Here is a 14,871-nt window from a genome sequence, read left to right on the forward strand (position 1 = left end):
AAAAAGATGGGAGGGCCGTCTTCACACCACGTTTTTATGTTGAGGAGATGAAACAGGGGCAGACAGGATGGAATGAAGAGCAGCGGCTGGGGCGGAGGGGCAGGGCCGGCGTGCTAGGTCCCAGCACCCTCCATCGTGGCCCCTGGTACCCTTGCACAGAGCTCAGGTCGAAAACCACAAGGCAAAGCACTCTGGAGTCCTGAGGGGAAGGCTCCGGAAGGTGAGGACTGCAGTTGATTTCTGAAGGACCGTGGCATGGATGGCAGAGCCCAGATAATGGACATCTGGGAGGCCCACCAAAGGGTCTTGGCCATTGTGGACCCTGCCACTGAAGATGTTCACTGAAGGCGGGATGGCGCATCCCAGGACGTCGTGCTGGGACTTTGGTATCAAGAGGAAGACTTGGCTCAGTGAGTCTCAAAGTCCTTCCCAAGTCAGATCCACCATTCTGAAATTGTATTGCATAGGAATGAGATGGCTGATGAAAATTACCAAAACCTGGGGATCCAAGGGTCCCCAAAGGGGGCCCATGGCCCCTGCAGACTCCAGATTGCACTGGTGAAAAGCAAGCTGGCGACATGACCTGAAGCTAACTGCGAGTCAGGAAGCAAAGCCAGGGCTTGCTCTTTGTAGGAGTGTCTTTTAGGGTCAGCTGCAGTGAGACCAGCAATGACTGAGGTGACTCCATCATCTCAGGCCATTTGGTGCCTCAAGCCTGGGACAAAGCTGTGTGCTTTTCTGCTGACTCATATAGGCCATAAGACATCCCTAGTCCCAGCAGAATATAGTCTTCTCACAGTGGACTCCGACACCAGCATGTCAGTGGGATACCCACATCTCTTGATATGAGCCGCAGGGAGGAGCAGTAGCAGTTGAGAAGCGCTAAATTAGCTTCACCTATCTATTAGTTAAGTATTGGCCGCTGTAACAAATAAGTCCCAAATAGATCTATAGCCTCAACTGTGATAGAAATTTAGTTCTTGGTTATATAAACCTGAAACAGATGTTACTGAGCATCCTCTGGCTGTCATCCAAAAGATGACTGAGAAATCCAGACCCCTCCATCCTGTGGCTCCTCTACTGTCTTCCCAGACCGCATGCTCATTTAGGTGACAGAGCTCGGAGGACTGTGTGGTGGGAGGCTGTGAACACTTGGAAGTGGTTTCTGCTCACACTCTGTTAGCCACAGCCAACTGCCAGGGAGGCTGGGGAACATGTTCTACCTGCAGACCCAGAAGGAAGAAAGAGGGAATGGATTTGGTGAAGATTCAGCCTGTCATGGCCAACGCTGCAGGCCTCGCTGTCCTTCTGGGAGACTTCAACAGCTGTTCACAAGGCATGGATTTCAGTACGGATGGAAACCCAGCAGTGCCCCAGGCAGACCTGTGGGTGTCCTTAAGGAGCTAAAGGGAAGAAGGATTCCAAGGACAGCAAGCAGATAATCAGTCGGGTAGTTGCAAATTGTGATAACGGTATTTCTAAGGCCTCTTGGAGGTCTTTGTGGCTCAGGCACAGTGAGCGGGGTAAGGAGCCGTGTAAGAGGAGCCTGAGAGGTAAGCCAAGACAGACCACTGTTGTGAGCACTTGGATTTTATTCTTGTTCTTGATAGGTTCCATTCTTCCATCTGAGAACAATGGGGAAAACTGGCTTTACTAGACACTGCAGGTCTTTCCTCTACATCCAGATGAATATTAACATTTTATAGATCTTACATAGCAACTAAGGGAAGGCAAAAAGCACTCTAAGGCAGAGGAAGAAGAGGTCACTCCTGGTGGCTCTGTGCGGGTGGTAAAGATGTGCACTATAACCTTGCTCAGTGCAGAGGTGCAGGGAAAGGGGATACTGCCTCACCCTGTGCTCACTATCCAGAAGCCTAAGGCCTGGGGGGAGCCCAGCATCCTTGCCCAGTTGTGTTAGAGTCACCCTGTAGTGCGTAGACCCTCATTAGCATGATGGGACCATCCTTGGTGGCTCTGTCCTCCCTGCAGGTGTTGCAGAATCGGACATCATGGGATCCAACACAATCTCAGACGTCATCGGCCCACCCATGCCCACCTTTGAAGCTTGAATTCCCTCTTCAGCATGGCCCGGGTGCTCACTGGGCCAGAGAGGGCTTCCTGTAAGAGCAGGGGATCTCTGCCCCTCAAAGCCACCCCGTATCCCCCAGGGATACGCGGACATTCTTTCTCTCTTTGTGTCGGGATTTGTCCCTTAAACATCCTCCTTTCAGTTTTGGCTCTGCTTCTGGTTTCAGACTATAGCATTCTGGCCATCTTCCTTCCACATGTACAGCTTTGTCCCTGTCTCGGGCGTCTGTATGGTTCCCTGTCCAGGACGCGGCTCTCGAGCCTGGAAAGTGGTGGGAGCAGTGAGCAGTGTTGGGACGGTGCACATGACCTGGCCAGCTGAGACACAGAGCCGCCATATCAGTGCCTCCGTACCAGGGAAGTGAGCCTGACTTTTGCCCACCTCTGCATCTCCGCACCTGGGAGAATGAGGGGTGTCCAGAGGGGCTCAGCACACTGAGGCTACCTGTTAAAGAGGGTCTTCTTTCTCCTCCAGGGACTTTGTGAAGGCCTTTATTCAGTTTAAGAAGCCTATTGTAGTGGCCATCAACGGGCCGGCCTTGGGCCTGGGTGCCTCCATTCTGCCTCTCTGTGACATCGTGTGGGCCAGCGAGAAGGCCTGGTTTCAGACGCCCTACGCCACCATCCGCCTCACACCCGCCGGCTGCTCCTCCTACACCTTCCCCCAGATCCTGGGTGTGGCACTGGTAAGCCTCCTTTTTCCCTGGGGCCTCTCTTTCTGGGAAGATGCATTGGTCCTGGCAGGATCCCCCTCTGCTTCTTATAGCGTGAAACCTGGGGTCCCTGTTACCTTGCAGAATCTGCCTCAGCTGGACTGAGGCTGGGCCGTCTCAAGGCCTCCAGGCTCAACGGAAGAGCCCACGCAGTGAGGCTGAGCGTACTCTGAAGACCCCGTGTGCCGGGCCGCTTGCTGTCTGGAGGCCGGAAGACCCAGCAGCCACTGCTTCCCTTTCCCATCCCGCCACGTGCTTCCATTCCCTCCAGGTCTTCCCGTTTTCATCGTCGCAAAAGTATTAAAACTGTCCTGTCTTGGGGCTGGAGTTATAGCTCAGTGGTAGAGCCCTTGCCTAGCACGTGTGAGACACTGGGTTCAGTCCTCAGCACCCCATAAAATACAGATATCGTGTCCATCTACAACTAAAAATCCAACCAAACAAACAAACAAACAAAAAAAAAAACTGTCCAGTCTCATCGCTGGCTTCCCTCCTCTCATTTTAATCATTTCTAAGACTCTAGGAGAGTTGCCGATGGAGACGGGTTCTTGCTGACTGATTGTCTGGCCCCTTCATTCATTCATTCGTTCATTCATTCTACTTCCTAGGACTGAGGAGTTTCTACATAAGTGTAGCTACCCGCTCTTGTCGTCAGACCTCTGTCTACTACAGTAGAGATTATTTCCAACTAACACGTTTCTCGCCTCTGGCCTGAAAGATCATCCTCTGAGTCATCATGACCCATGAGTGACAGTCAGCATGGGGAGAGGAGAGAGGCTTACAAAAGGTCTGGACCAGAGAGCTGGGCAGCTCAACCCCACTGGGAGGGGCCCGCGTTCAGGGAGTGCAGAGTCCGGAGGCGCAGAGGGAGGCAGAGCAGGCAGGGAAGGCGCTGTCTGTCATGGAGGAGGGTGGGGAGTCATCTTGGAGGAGGTCTGGACCCAGTCACGGTGCAGCCGATTAGCCGTGTGCAGTCTCCTGTCTGTCAGCTTCTGCTGGTTATGCCTGGGCTCTGTCTGTGCCGTGGACCTTTTCCACGCAGTTGCTCCCAGACCACGTGTGTTGGTCAGCTTCCCACTACTGTGACAGAATACCCGAGACAGTCAGCTTACAAAGGGAAGAGTCACTTTGACTTATAGTTCTGGAGATTTCGGTCTGTGGTCAGCTGGACCTACTGCTCTGGGCCCTGTGGCAGTGTGTGGTGGGACAAGCTGCTCTCCTCCTGGTAACCAGAAGTGGAAGAGAGCAAGAGGGAGAGGGCCACCTCACACTAGGCCCAGCCTCTCAAAGGCTCTACCATGTCCCAAGAGCACCAAGTGAGGACCAAGCTTTGACACATGGGCCTTTGGAGTTTTTTTTTTAAGATTAAAACTAAGCCAGGCATACTGCTGAATTCCTGTAATCCAGTTACTTGGGAGGCTGAGCAAGGAGGATCATGCTTGAGGCCAGCCTCAGCAACTTAGCAAGACTCTCTCTCACTAAGATACCCTTGGGTTCAATCCCCAGGATGAGAGGGAGGGAGAGAGGGTGGAAGGATTGAAGCTTATCACTCCATGTATGACGGCCACGAATTTTAAAGCAGAAGAAATCTTGGAAGAGTGGGCTCTTGAGGCAGCCCATTTGAGGAGCCTGGGGAGGGCTGCCTTCTGCCCCCCACTCCTGCGTGGCAGCTGTGCCCAGCCCTGGGCACTGGAGAGATGCTCTTCCGCCTTGGTGTGAAGTGACGGCAACACTTTACTGGCTTTAATTTTTAAAAAGTAAAGGAATTAAATGGTCCTTGTAGCTGTAAAGTTCAGAAGTGGTGCTTCCCTTTGGGAGACAGGCCTGAGAATTCTAGCACCCTGGTCCTCTCTCTCCTCCTCTCCACCGCACAGGGATGCTGCTGGGCTCGCTGGGGTGGGGGCCCGAACCCAGAGAGGGGGCGCCTTCCCGTCATCTGTGGCTGGGAGCCTCCCGGAAGACCTTCCTAGTGTAGTTCAGCCATGTTTTCCTCCCTGGACAGCAGTCACAGCTGGGTGTGGGCACTGAAGTGGACCCTGTCCACAGTAGGTGCTCGCTGGTAGGGGAGCAGTAGTGGACGGTAAGGCCTCAGTAAATACCTGGTTCCCTTTGAGAACCGGATGGAAGCTGTGGACCCTCTGCTCAGAATATGCTCAGAGACGCTAAGGTTTGCACGCAGTTTGCGCCGAGTGCTCGATCCCAAGCTGCAAATCCTGCCTCGTAGATCGGATTCCCTCAGGTACACGCACAGCTGGGGCCCTCAGCTTCCCCCGCCTTTGCTCTTCCAGGCTAATGAGATGCTCTTCTGCGGGCGGAAGCTCACGGCCCAGGAGGCGTGCAGCAGAGGCCTGGTGTCCCAAGTCTTCTGGCCCACCACCTTCAGCCAGGAGGTCATGCTGCGGGTCAAGGAGATGGCGTCCTGCAGCGCCGTGGTGAGTGCCGCACCTCCGGGGCTTGCCCTTGCAGGGGACCCTTTTTAGATGAGGACAGCCAGGCACAGAGGGGCTACTTGGTGCTGCAGAGTCGTGTAGGGACCCTGGCAGCGTTCTCAGTGCTGAGCACTTAGCTCAGGGGCGCTCAGCGTTGTGTGTGTTCCCACACCCCCGTTGGAAACGCCTCACCTAGAGGGTCACACTCAGGGGTGGCATGCACTGCTCCACGGATGGTCCTGAACCCCACAAAGCAGGGCGCATCTGCAGCCTTCACAGGAACCAGAAGCACAGGCCAGTAAGGGACAGGGAAGGGCAGCCCAGGGCGACCAGTCTGGAAGGAGCTGTCCCTGGGTTTGGTTTCTTCTGCCCACTGAGCGCTCTCAGGTGTACACGCAGCTGCTGGACTCTGAAGACGCACTGAAACGTGGGTAAACAGCCCCTCTGCAGAGGTGCACCTTGTAATCGCCTCTTCTAGCGCCCTGAGCACAGGAGAGAGGTGCGGGGGTCGTTTGGTGCTGATGCCTGGGGCCAGTTCTGGAGCAGAGATGACCGCTGGGGGGATGAGCCCCCAGACCCTCTGCTTCAGAATGGGGGCATCAGGCTGGGTGTGTGGGGTCATGCCCGACCGCCCTGTCTTCCTCCCTCCACCTTGCCCCACCCAGCTGTCCACATGCTCCGGTGGCCTCTTCAGCCCTTCATTTGTCACCTGCTGCATGTCCACTTGATGATGGTGGTGGGGATGCCCTGCATGCTGGTGATGGACACCCTCAGTCACAGGTGCTGGGGGCCTTACTGCCTCTCTGGGTTTGCCTTTACCCTTCCTGAGGCCTAGGGTGACCAGCTTGTCCCACTTCACCCGAGACTTTTCTAGTTCACACTGAAACCTCACAGTCCTGGGCAGACAGACGTGATCGGGTCATCCCAGAGTCAGCCTCCCAGAGAGGCCGGGAGAAAGGCTAAGCCCAGGAAGCTCAGGGCAGCGGCTCACTGCCTCAGAGAGGCCAGGCAGAGGGCAGGAGGCCTGTGCTGCAGGCAGGAGTCCGGTCTGTGCTCTGGGGACAGTGGGGGACACTCAGGTGAAGAGCTATAGAAAGGACACCTGAGGAGACAGGTGCTTAGCAGAGGCCTGTGACAAGAAGTACTGCAAGGGAATCTGTCACCAACAGTCATGAGTCCACGAGCCTCAGGTGATTTCCCAGGAGGCATCTGCACCCGCCATGGGAAACCATGTCTCTGGGAGGTGCCACTCCCAGGAGGGACAGAGACCAGTGCCTTCCAGCCCCTTCCCACCACCCATGCCCTGCCCGTGCTGGGGAGTGAGACCAGCCTGCTGGCACCTCATCTGGCCTGTTTCTGTTGGGAAGTATTGGGGACAGAGTGAACCTAAGCCTTGACCTTGGTGGACGCTGGTAGAGGCCCGTGGAAGGATGCTGGAAGGTCTCACTTCCGGCTCCACCTCTGCTGGTGGGAGGCAGCAGCGCTGCTGAGGGGATTGGCCAGACCCAGGGCTTCCTGCTGTCCCACTGCTGGGCAGCAGCCCCTGGGCCTTGCTACCTCCTCAAGGTCCTTCTGTGATGGCAGGTTAAGTAGGACCTCGATTTAGCAGGAGCCCAGGACGTGCTTCTCACGGAGCCCGCTGGTTAGCTGGGCTCCTGTTGTCCCTGCTGCTGCTGTGCCCACCACAGTAAGCTGCTCATTTCTCCTGTTAGTGCTCAGCGTTCTCGTGGCTTCTGTGACTGATCCAGTATGGTAGGACCAGTGCCGTCACCACTAGTGTTGGTCGCCCAGTACTGTGACTGTTGTCCCACTCCGGACGATTATCACTGATCGTTACTACAGTTATTGTTACTCTGTTGCCAAAGTTACTCCTCAGGATTACTGCTGTGATCTCTGCAGCACTATCCGCCACTGTGCTCAGCACTGTGATAGCTGGAGTCCTTAGTAGTCATCATGACTATTATTACTGATGGCTTTGATTACTATCATTAATCACCACAGTATTAATATGAGGGTTGTAAGTGCTGCATTTATCACAAGTCCTCACTCCAGTGACCCCTGCCATAGTCACCCCTTCCGCACTACTGAGCCTATGGAGACCCTGCTGCTGCTGGGTGGCCTGGGGCCTGGACGGCCGTTCACTCCTCTCCTGACCCCATCCTGTGTGAGAATTAGCCCATTCATGGCATGGGGAGGGCAAAGCAGTGTTTCACAGACTTTTTTGTGACATCCATAGAAAATGAAGCTGTGTTTCTGTCAGCCTTGAGTAGAAGACAAGGCTCCTGAGACCTGGTGCCGTGGACCCCCAGCCGTCCCAGGGGCAGAGGGCTCAACCTCTGGAGCACCTGGCATCCCTCTGTGCTGGGAAACAGCTGGGAGGCCCAGGGACAGGGGCTTGGAGCCTGGGCGGGTGGCCACCAGTGCCCCGGAGGCGTGGGTCGGGGTGGCTGACGGCTTGCATCTCCCCAGGTGTTGGAGGAATCCAAATGCCTGGTCCGGAGCTTCTTGAAGGCAGTGCTGGAGGACGTGAACGAGAAGGAGTGCCTCATGCTCAAGCAGCTGTGGAGCTCCTCCAAGGGCCTGGACTCACTCTTCAGCTACCTGCAGGACAAGATCTATGAGGTCTGAAGGGCTCCCGCTCACTCGTGCCGGTGCTCACGGCACCTGACTTCCGGCTCAGCCCTGGGCTCCGGCCCCCGGAGCCTGGCGTCGCCCTGGCCAAGGAGTTTGTCAAGCTGTCCCTGTTCCTTGGGTTGTGTCCACTTCCTCGTGTCCTCTGGTTGCTCCTCATTGGTTTGGTTTTGTGTAACAGTGGGAAAGGCGGCCTCCTGGCCTCCCATGCCCCTCCCCGCTGGTACAGGGCTCTCCAGGGCTGCGTCTTCCCAGGGCCCCCCCAGGCACCGCTGGCCTTTCCCCGCTTGCTGAAATGCACCACCGTGTCCAGGAATGGGAAGGCCACTCTCCCCATCCTTCTGACTCAGGCTGTGTCTGCACAGTGCCTCTGATTTGGAGATGGGGCCCTCATGGCTCTCTCTGGTTAAGTGTAGATCTGGTGCCAGGGGACGATCAGTCTTAGGGAATTCACAGACCAATGAGCAAGTGCTTATGTAGACCTGACTTCAGTCTCCTCTCCAGTGCAAATCTGTGTGACTCTTAGGGCTTGGTCTTAAAACCCAACCAAGTGATTTACAAACCCAGATATTGTACATTTAGAAATGTTTTGTTAAATATATATTTTTAAAACAATGTAAGTGGAAATTCTGATAATTTATGTGTATTATATGTAAAGCTAGTTTTGCAAAAACATGAACTACTAGGAAACTGTTTTTTTTTTCTTTAATTGGACTTATTTTATTTATTTATTTCTGTTTATATATTATGATGTCTGTTGTTCACACAGATCTTATTTTCATACTGCCCTGGACCAAATACCATTCAAGGTTCATGCCGTTTGGTGCATTCTAGCAATGAACCACAAGAAATAAAACTCAGAGAGATGACAACAGAAGGATTTCTGTGGATAAAAGTAGCAGCTCTGCGTCAGATCCTCTGTGTGCAGCTAAACTCACATTACGCTCCTTCTTTAGTCTTGTCCTTAGGAGAAATCATGGTGGAGTTTCCTCTTCACTCACTGTCTTTAAGGAGATCAAGGGCTCTCTCTGCCCGAAGGGTCCCCAAACACACCCAGCCCCTCGTTGTGTGCCCTGAGAAAGGCTTGGGCGCAGACCCCCCGGGCTGGCACGCTGCCTGGAGTGTTTTCCTCTGGGGCAAAGGCCTGACCTGGGTTCTAGAGACTGCCGGCTGTGTGCTTGGGGGAGACGAGAAAGAGTTCCCGGTCTGCTGCGCTCTCCGCAGAGTCTGAACTGTTCTGCCTCCAGCAGTTGGATTGTTCTTTTTCCTAGTTCTTGACTCACTGGAAGCAGCCACAACCAGGAGGAGGCCTCCCTGTCCCTGTGACCTGGCTGCAGGGCCTCCAGCAGTTCAGCAGCTGTATTTGCTCCATCTCACTGAAGACCCTGCATCTACCACAGGGAGTGGGGTCAGGTCTGGGTTTCGGTTGGTCAAGAGGAAGGTGTGAACATCGAGGCTGGAGGGGAGAAAAGGAAGTGTCTCTTTTGGGGGCTTAACGAGCCTGCGCAGTCATGTGGGGAAGCCCCTGTTTTTGCCCCAATGCCTGTTTCTTCTCCAGCGGGCTGGTCTCCTGTCTGCCTTCCCACGGCCTTTGGACCCACCTCATTCTTGTATGTCGTGGCAGAGAATCTTCACGGTTGCTGCGTCCTCTGTGGAAAGGGCCCCTGGTTTTGTTTAGTTTCTGATCGGGGTTGGTCACATTCAGCATCTACAGAAGCAGTGCCAGGTTCTCATTGGAAGTGGAAGGTGGTAGAGATTCTTTTTTGTAGATGTCTATCTTTGTTTCCTGCTGAAAGAACCAGAAATGTTTGAACTTTGCACATATCATCAACTCCAGACCTCAGAAGGCTCCGTAATGAGGGGCAGGCCTGGGGAACCCCTCCCGAGGTGGAAGCCATGCCGTTACCATGTAGATTCTGGCTGTGGTGGGGTGTTTTAAAGGCAGACCGTGTCTTGGCTGTTTGCATGAAGCCAGTTCAATCAGAAAGTTCCACCCGTTGTTCAAGCATCAGTGCAGTCTGTTACCTACTGAACCCCCGCAGTTTTCACTTTGGGGATAGTTGTTTTGCCACCGTGTAGGTGAGATCCCGGTAGCTTGTGGAAATTGATCTGGGATGAAGGACACCAGACCCGTGGGCATGTTGAGGTTTGTCCTAACAGCTCTCTTGAGAATGAGGTTCAGCGTTTCAGTTTTTATCTTGGACCCCAGAGTCCCTTCTCCACCTGTGGGATCCTTTCTCTCCCCTGCTTCTGCCCCACTCTCCACTCCCCCATGTCTGTCCTTCCCTAGAGCCTGGACAGGTCTTTGAGGAATGATCACTGGTCTTAGACGCCCACCCCAGAATGCCTTTGGGTTTGAAGAGTAGCCGTAGGTGGGGAGTCGAAGTGCCTCTCCTTAGTGGGGGATGGTTCCGGCAGCCCACCCCTCCCCGTCGGTCAGCCACGCAGAGGAGCCTTGCTTCCCACCGCCCCAGCCCAGGCCAGTTGACTCCCGGTGTCCTGTGTGGGGCATTGGCAGTAACAGCCCTGCCCCAGAGGACTCGTGAGAATTCCGGTCGCGGTCAGACCGCCTCATAAGGAAGCCACGGCCTAACGCGAAGTCACGCTCACGGGTCCCTGCCCGCACAGAAATAATGTCAGTGGGGAAAAACTGTCCACATTTCTTGCTCAGAATGAAATTGCGTAACGATGAGAAGGAACTAGAGAATCGATTTTAAGTAGTATTCTTGTTTGGTATGGATTAAACTAGGCTATGTTCTCACAGAAGCATGCAACACATTTTCCCCATATGAAGTTTCGTGAGGTCAGAAAAATAATAGCCACAGTGGACTTGGAACAATGCAGCTGTATCTTTGCACAGCCACATCTAAAAATAGCCTTGACCGAGGGCTGAATTGCATTTCCCATTATTAATTGTTGGGTTTTGAAAAACTAAACCCTTTAAGAACACTTTTAAAAAGTTTGTAAACTTTTTAAATTTGGAATTGAGTCACATTCCCAATTTTCCAATCTAGTTTCTGTGGGAATTTTTTTTAACAAAGAGAAACAAATAAGAACATCCACAAATCTTCCAAAGTGAATATTTAAAATGCAGAATTGCTTCTCTCCTGGGTTCAGACACTTGGATCTATTGTATATATTAGTCTAGACCCTCTCACTAATATACACAGTATTTAAGACTCTAAATGAGATTTCTTAAGTATTTTATTTTATTCTCTGTAAATGGTTTTGTAAACTCTTTAAAAATCTACACTTTGCCTTTGTAGATACATCTTCGGGGGTTGTCTTGCATGTATATTTTTGTTGTAGATAAGTGTCACTTAGTTCTTTCTGCAGATTTTGGTTGAAATGCTTACAGACTTTAATACAGTATATATTTTCAGAATATAAACTTTTATATTTCTGTGGTAAGTTAGGATATGCGTTTTAGGCAATCTTTTTCATTATTATCACTCGTTCTTTCAAAAAATATCATACTGGTTTGGTGCCAATGGGTTTGGTTGTTTTTTTTTTTTTTTTTTGGTCCTTTGTTATTTTTGTTTTTGTTTCATATAATGCTCTTACACTGTTAAAGAGCAGGTTGATTTTCTTTTTCTAGAAGTCATTGAGTTCGAAGTATAATTTGAAAATATATTGAATTTGTGAATAAGCCTTACCATTAGGATCAGTAAACTTCCCAACCTTTGCGACTACGGATGTAGTTTTAAGATCTCCCCATAAGTTCTCACTGTGTGGCGGTTTGATGGAGTTTGTGAACAGAGCCTTAAGCTTGTTGCAAAAAATAAATAAATAAATAAAAGGGTAATACGGGTTGTTTCCTCCACGTAAGCCATGCTGACGGCTCAGTGCCGTCTGCAGCTCATGGCCAATCTGAAGAGTCTGGTTGCGTTGATGGCTACAGGGACCAGGTAGACTCCTTGGTGGTCATCTTTGGCCATGAGATTGGACCAAGGATAGGTTTTCTGGAGCCACTTGCATGCTATTCATAGTTTAGACATGGTCATGGGGAGGGAGGGCTGCTGGTTCATCATCTGTTCTGAACAAATGGCATTTCCTGCTCCTGACCCTGGTGGTAGACCCCAGGTTCCTTTCGGATGAACTGGAATTGTCCGGTCTGGCTGTGGTCAGCACTCCTTGAGAGATGCTAACAAAGTTTACATGTAAGTCTTACTGTGTAGACAATCTGAAGTTGGTTTTAGTTACATAATCAGCATTCCCGTGTGTTCCGGTGTCCCCTCAATGAACTCTGTGTGTTGAGCCATACTAAACTGGAGGTCACAGGCCAATTGGATGTAGAGCGTACACTGCAGCCCAGGCACTACACCCGGGCAGCAGTCATGGAGCTTACCAGCAGTGGGTCCACTGTGTCTGGGATCTAGTAAAACCAGCTAGAATTTTGACCTGATTTTCAAAATAATAAAAGGTTACAGTTTCTTTGATTGCCCACAGTTCACTGACTGATGCTCCTTACCCACACTTTACATAGGATCCTGAGTTCAGGGCTATTGTATTTGGTTCATCTCCAGTGAGTGTCATAAAGTGACCTTTCAGCCAGCAGAATGGAGATCTGCCGATATGCTTCCCATTTTTGCAGTGCGTGTGTGTCGATCGGAAAAGCCGATGTCTCACGTTACGCTCAGCTCTGACATCCCTATGTTGACCTCACCTCGTTGGCCCAGCATCTGGCCTGACGCTGGAGCTCATTGACTCTGGGAAGTTCAGAGTGTAGAGTTTTCCATCTAGTATTTAATTTGTCCCTGTGCCATTAGTCCCAGCTTGAAGTCATTTGCCAATGTCTGTGTTGACAGGATTGTGAAAAGATTGCCTTTCATAAAACCAAGGACCAAAGATTCCATTAGTCCAACAAAGCACGAGTTTCATGGATTGTAGGCACATCTAGACAGAGATGTGCGAGCTCGATGACTGGCACAGAGAAACCACTCAGTCCCCCAGCCTCACGCATACAGAGGGACCAGTTGTCACACTGAGAAGGCTCTGAAAGTGGAGTTTCTAGGTTGAAACTCGCTATCTCAGGTGGGTGTTTCTGCTGTGTAGTCTTGGCCTTTATATTCATCTCATAACCAGTGGGAATCTGGCATTCAGCCGGGTTATCTGACCCGTGTAGATTCCTCCATTTGCTCCTGAGCCTCCAGCTTGGGTTTGGCCCTTGAGTCTACACCATGTGTCGGACTCCTGCGGTTGCCAGATTTCCATCTCTTTGTTCTGCATCAACTCATTCCAATTCCTGCTTGGGAGGGGAAGAATTTTCCTCAGTTCTCACACCACATCATGCTCCATTCTCATTTGTGATGGAATCATCGACCCATTGACCAGTTGAGAAATGATAGATGCTGAAGAAGTGCTATTCTATTGGTAAGGCTTATTACCAAACTTCTGATAATGAAGCAGGCTACCAAAAACGTATCCAGCCCACCCCAGGAGTGTTTGGGTTTGATCATGGATGTGCACACACACCAAAATCCACGGAGACCTTTGCAAATTAGACTACTCGTTTTATTTTGCCCGATTTTCTTGAGAGAGTCTTCAGCTCATTCTGAATATTTGTACGTATGAGTACTTCATGGAGTTGTAAAGCAGGTACCGCTGACCCGTTCTCACCACGTTGTAAATATTTCCCCAAGCTGGGTACAGTGCTGAGGGATAATAATCTTCCGATTTATCCAATGCTGACTGTCTAGAGCAAATTGTACACTCTCTTTGTGAATGGTCCTGTAACGTGTATGAACACATTTCTGGGTGCCTTAGAAGTTGTATTTTTCATGTGTGCTAATATGCAGTATTTATACATTGTGAGAAGCTGCTTTGAATAAAAAGGTTGAAACTTCGTCTCCATTTGCTGTGTGCCCCCTTTTGTAGCCTGTGCGTAACGTTCACAAACAGGTTCTGTGGTTTCTGAGCAAAGTTTCTGGGGCCTCCTGGGGCTGAGACGTGACGTGTGTCAGTTGGGTCTGGCTTCCAGACACCCGGCTCCCCTGTCTAGGTCCAGCCGGAGACTTCAGGTACTCAGGAAGGCAGTCGCTGGGGACGAGCCTGAGGCCCCAGGGGCCCGGGGCTGAGGGCGCAGCAGCAGTCTTGCAGGGAGCTGGTAGCATGCTCCCTTCCCTGATTCTTCCAGCGTGCTTTCTTCCCTGTAGCGGGAGCTCCCTCCTCCCTGGAGACAAACCTCGCAGAGCTTGAGCTCTGGAGTGCCAGCTGTCATGCATGGCTAGCAGTGACGTGGTCACCGTGAACAGTGCCCTCTCGCCTGCACGACCTCATTGCTTTGATCATCACGAGACTCTTAGGAGAGCACACCAATGAGGAGCCCTGGCTTTCAGGGCATGGCTTTAGATGCACAGTGGGGGCTGCAGGAGAGAGGAAGGGGAGTCCTCAAGGTCTGTGGTAACAGGGGATTCTGGGAAAGGGATTTACTTCAGATTACCCATCTGTCCTGGCGGGCATACATATATCTGTCCACCCATCCATCCTGTCCACCCCTGGTCCTTCCAGCAGCCATTGCTGAGCCCCCTGCTCTGTGTCAAGAGCTACACCGGTGCTGGGAGGCAGGGATTACCCCGTCCCTGTCCCCGGGAGCTTAGAGTCGCCACGTGAGAAGATAGGTGATCCTGCCGTGATTCTTGACACGTCCGGAATAGAGGGCTGCGGAGAAGACGACGTCTCACAATCACAGGCACCCTCGGGCCAGCACTCCCTGTTCACATTCTGCAAGGTCACCTTTCAGTCTGGGCCAGCCGGCCTGGGTGGAGCCCAGGACATCCCCTCGGCTGGCCTCCCTCTCCTTTTTGTATTCCGTGGTCGATGTTGTTGTCATCGTTGTTGCTTTGAGTGCTCTGCCCTTTCTTTGAGGTCCTGGCTCCATCCTAGGTAAGTAGTCAAGGTCAAGCCAGAAGGTCTCTTGCTCCTAGCCCCTCACAGTTCTTCCAGCGGAGTGGACGAGGGCTGTGGGGTGTTCAGAGTGTAACCTCTGTAAGGCGAAGCTGGCTGTTGGG

The 14,871-nt window shown here is 52.0% G+C and overlaps 1 protein-coding gene across 1 annotated transcript in view; it reads left to right on the top strand.

Annotated features, from left to right (window-relative positions):
- CDYL2 (chromodomain Y like 2) overlaps positions 1-13,714 on the top strand; it is a 164,755-nt gene extending 151,041 nt beyond the window's left edge. The window contains exons 5-7 of the mRNA XM_079119234.1: positions 2,564-2,774; positions 5,090-5,233; positions 7,700-13,714. Coding sequence (XP_078975360.1) covers positions 2,564-2,774; positions 5,090-5,233; positions 7,700-7,858 — 514 coding nt within the window. The 3' untranslated portion in view covers positions 7,859-13,714. The remainder of the gene's footprint in view (positions 1-2,563; positions 2,775-5,089; positions 5,234-7,699) is intronic.
- The last annotated feature ends 1,157 nt before the right edge of the window (positions 13,715-14,871 follow it).

The sequence above is a fragment of the Sciurus vulgaris genome, assembly GCF_902686455.1.
Source record: "Sciurus vulgaris genome assembly, chromosome: 17".
Classification (NCBI taxonomy): Eukaryota; Metazoa; Chordata; class Mammalia; order Rodentia; family Sciuridae; genus Sciurus; species Sciurus vulgaris.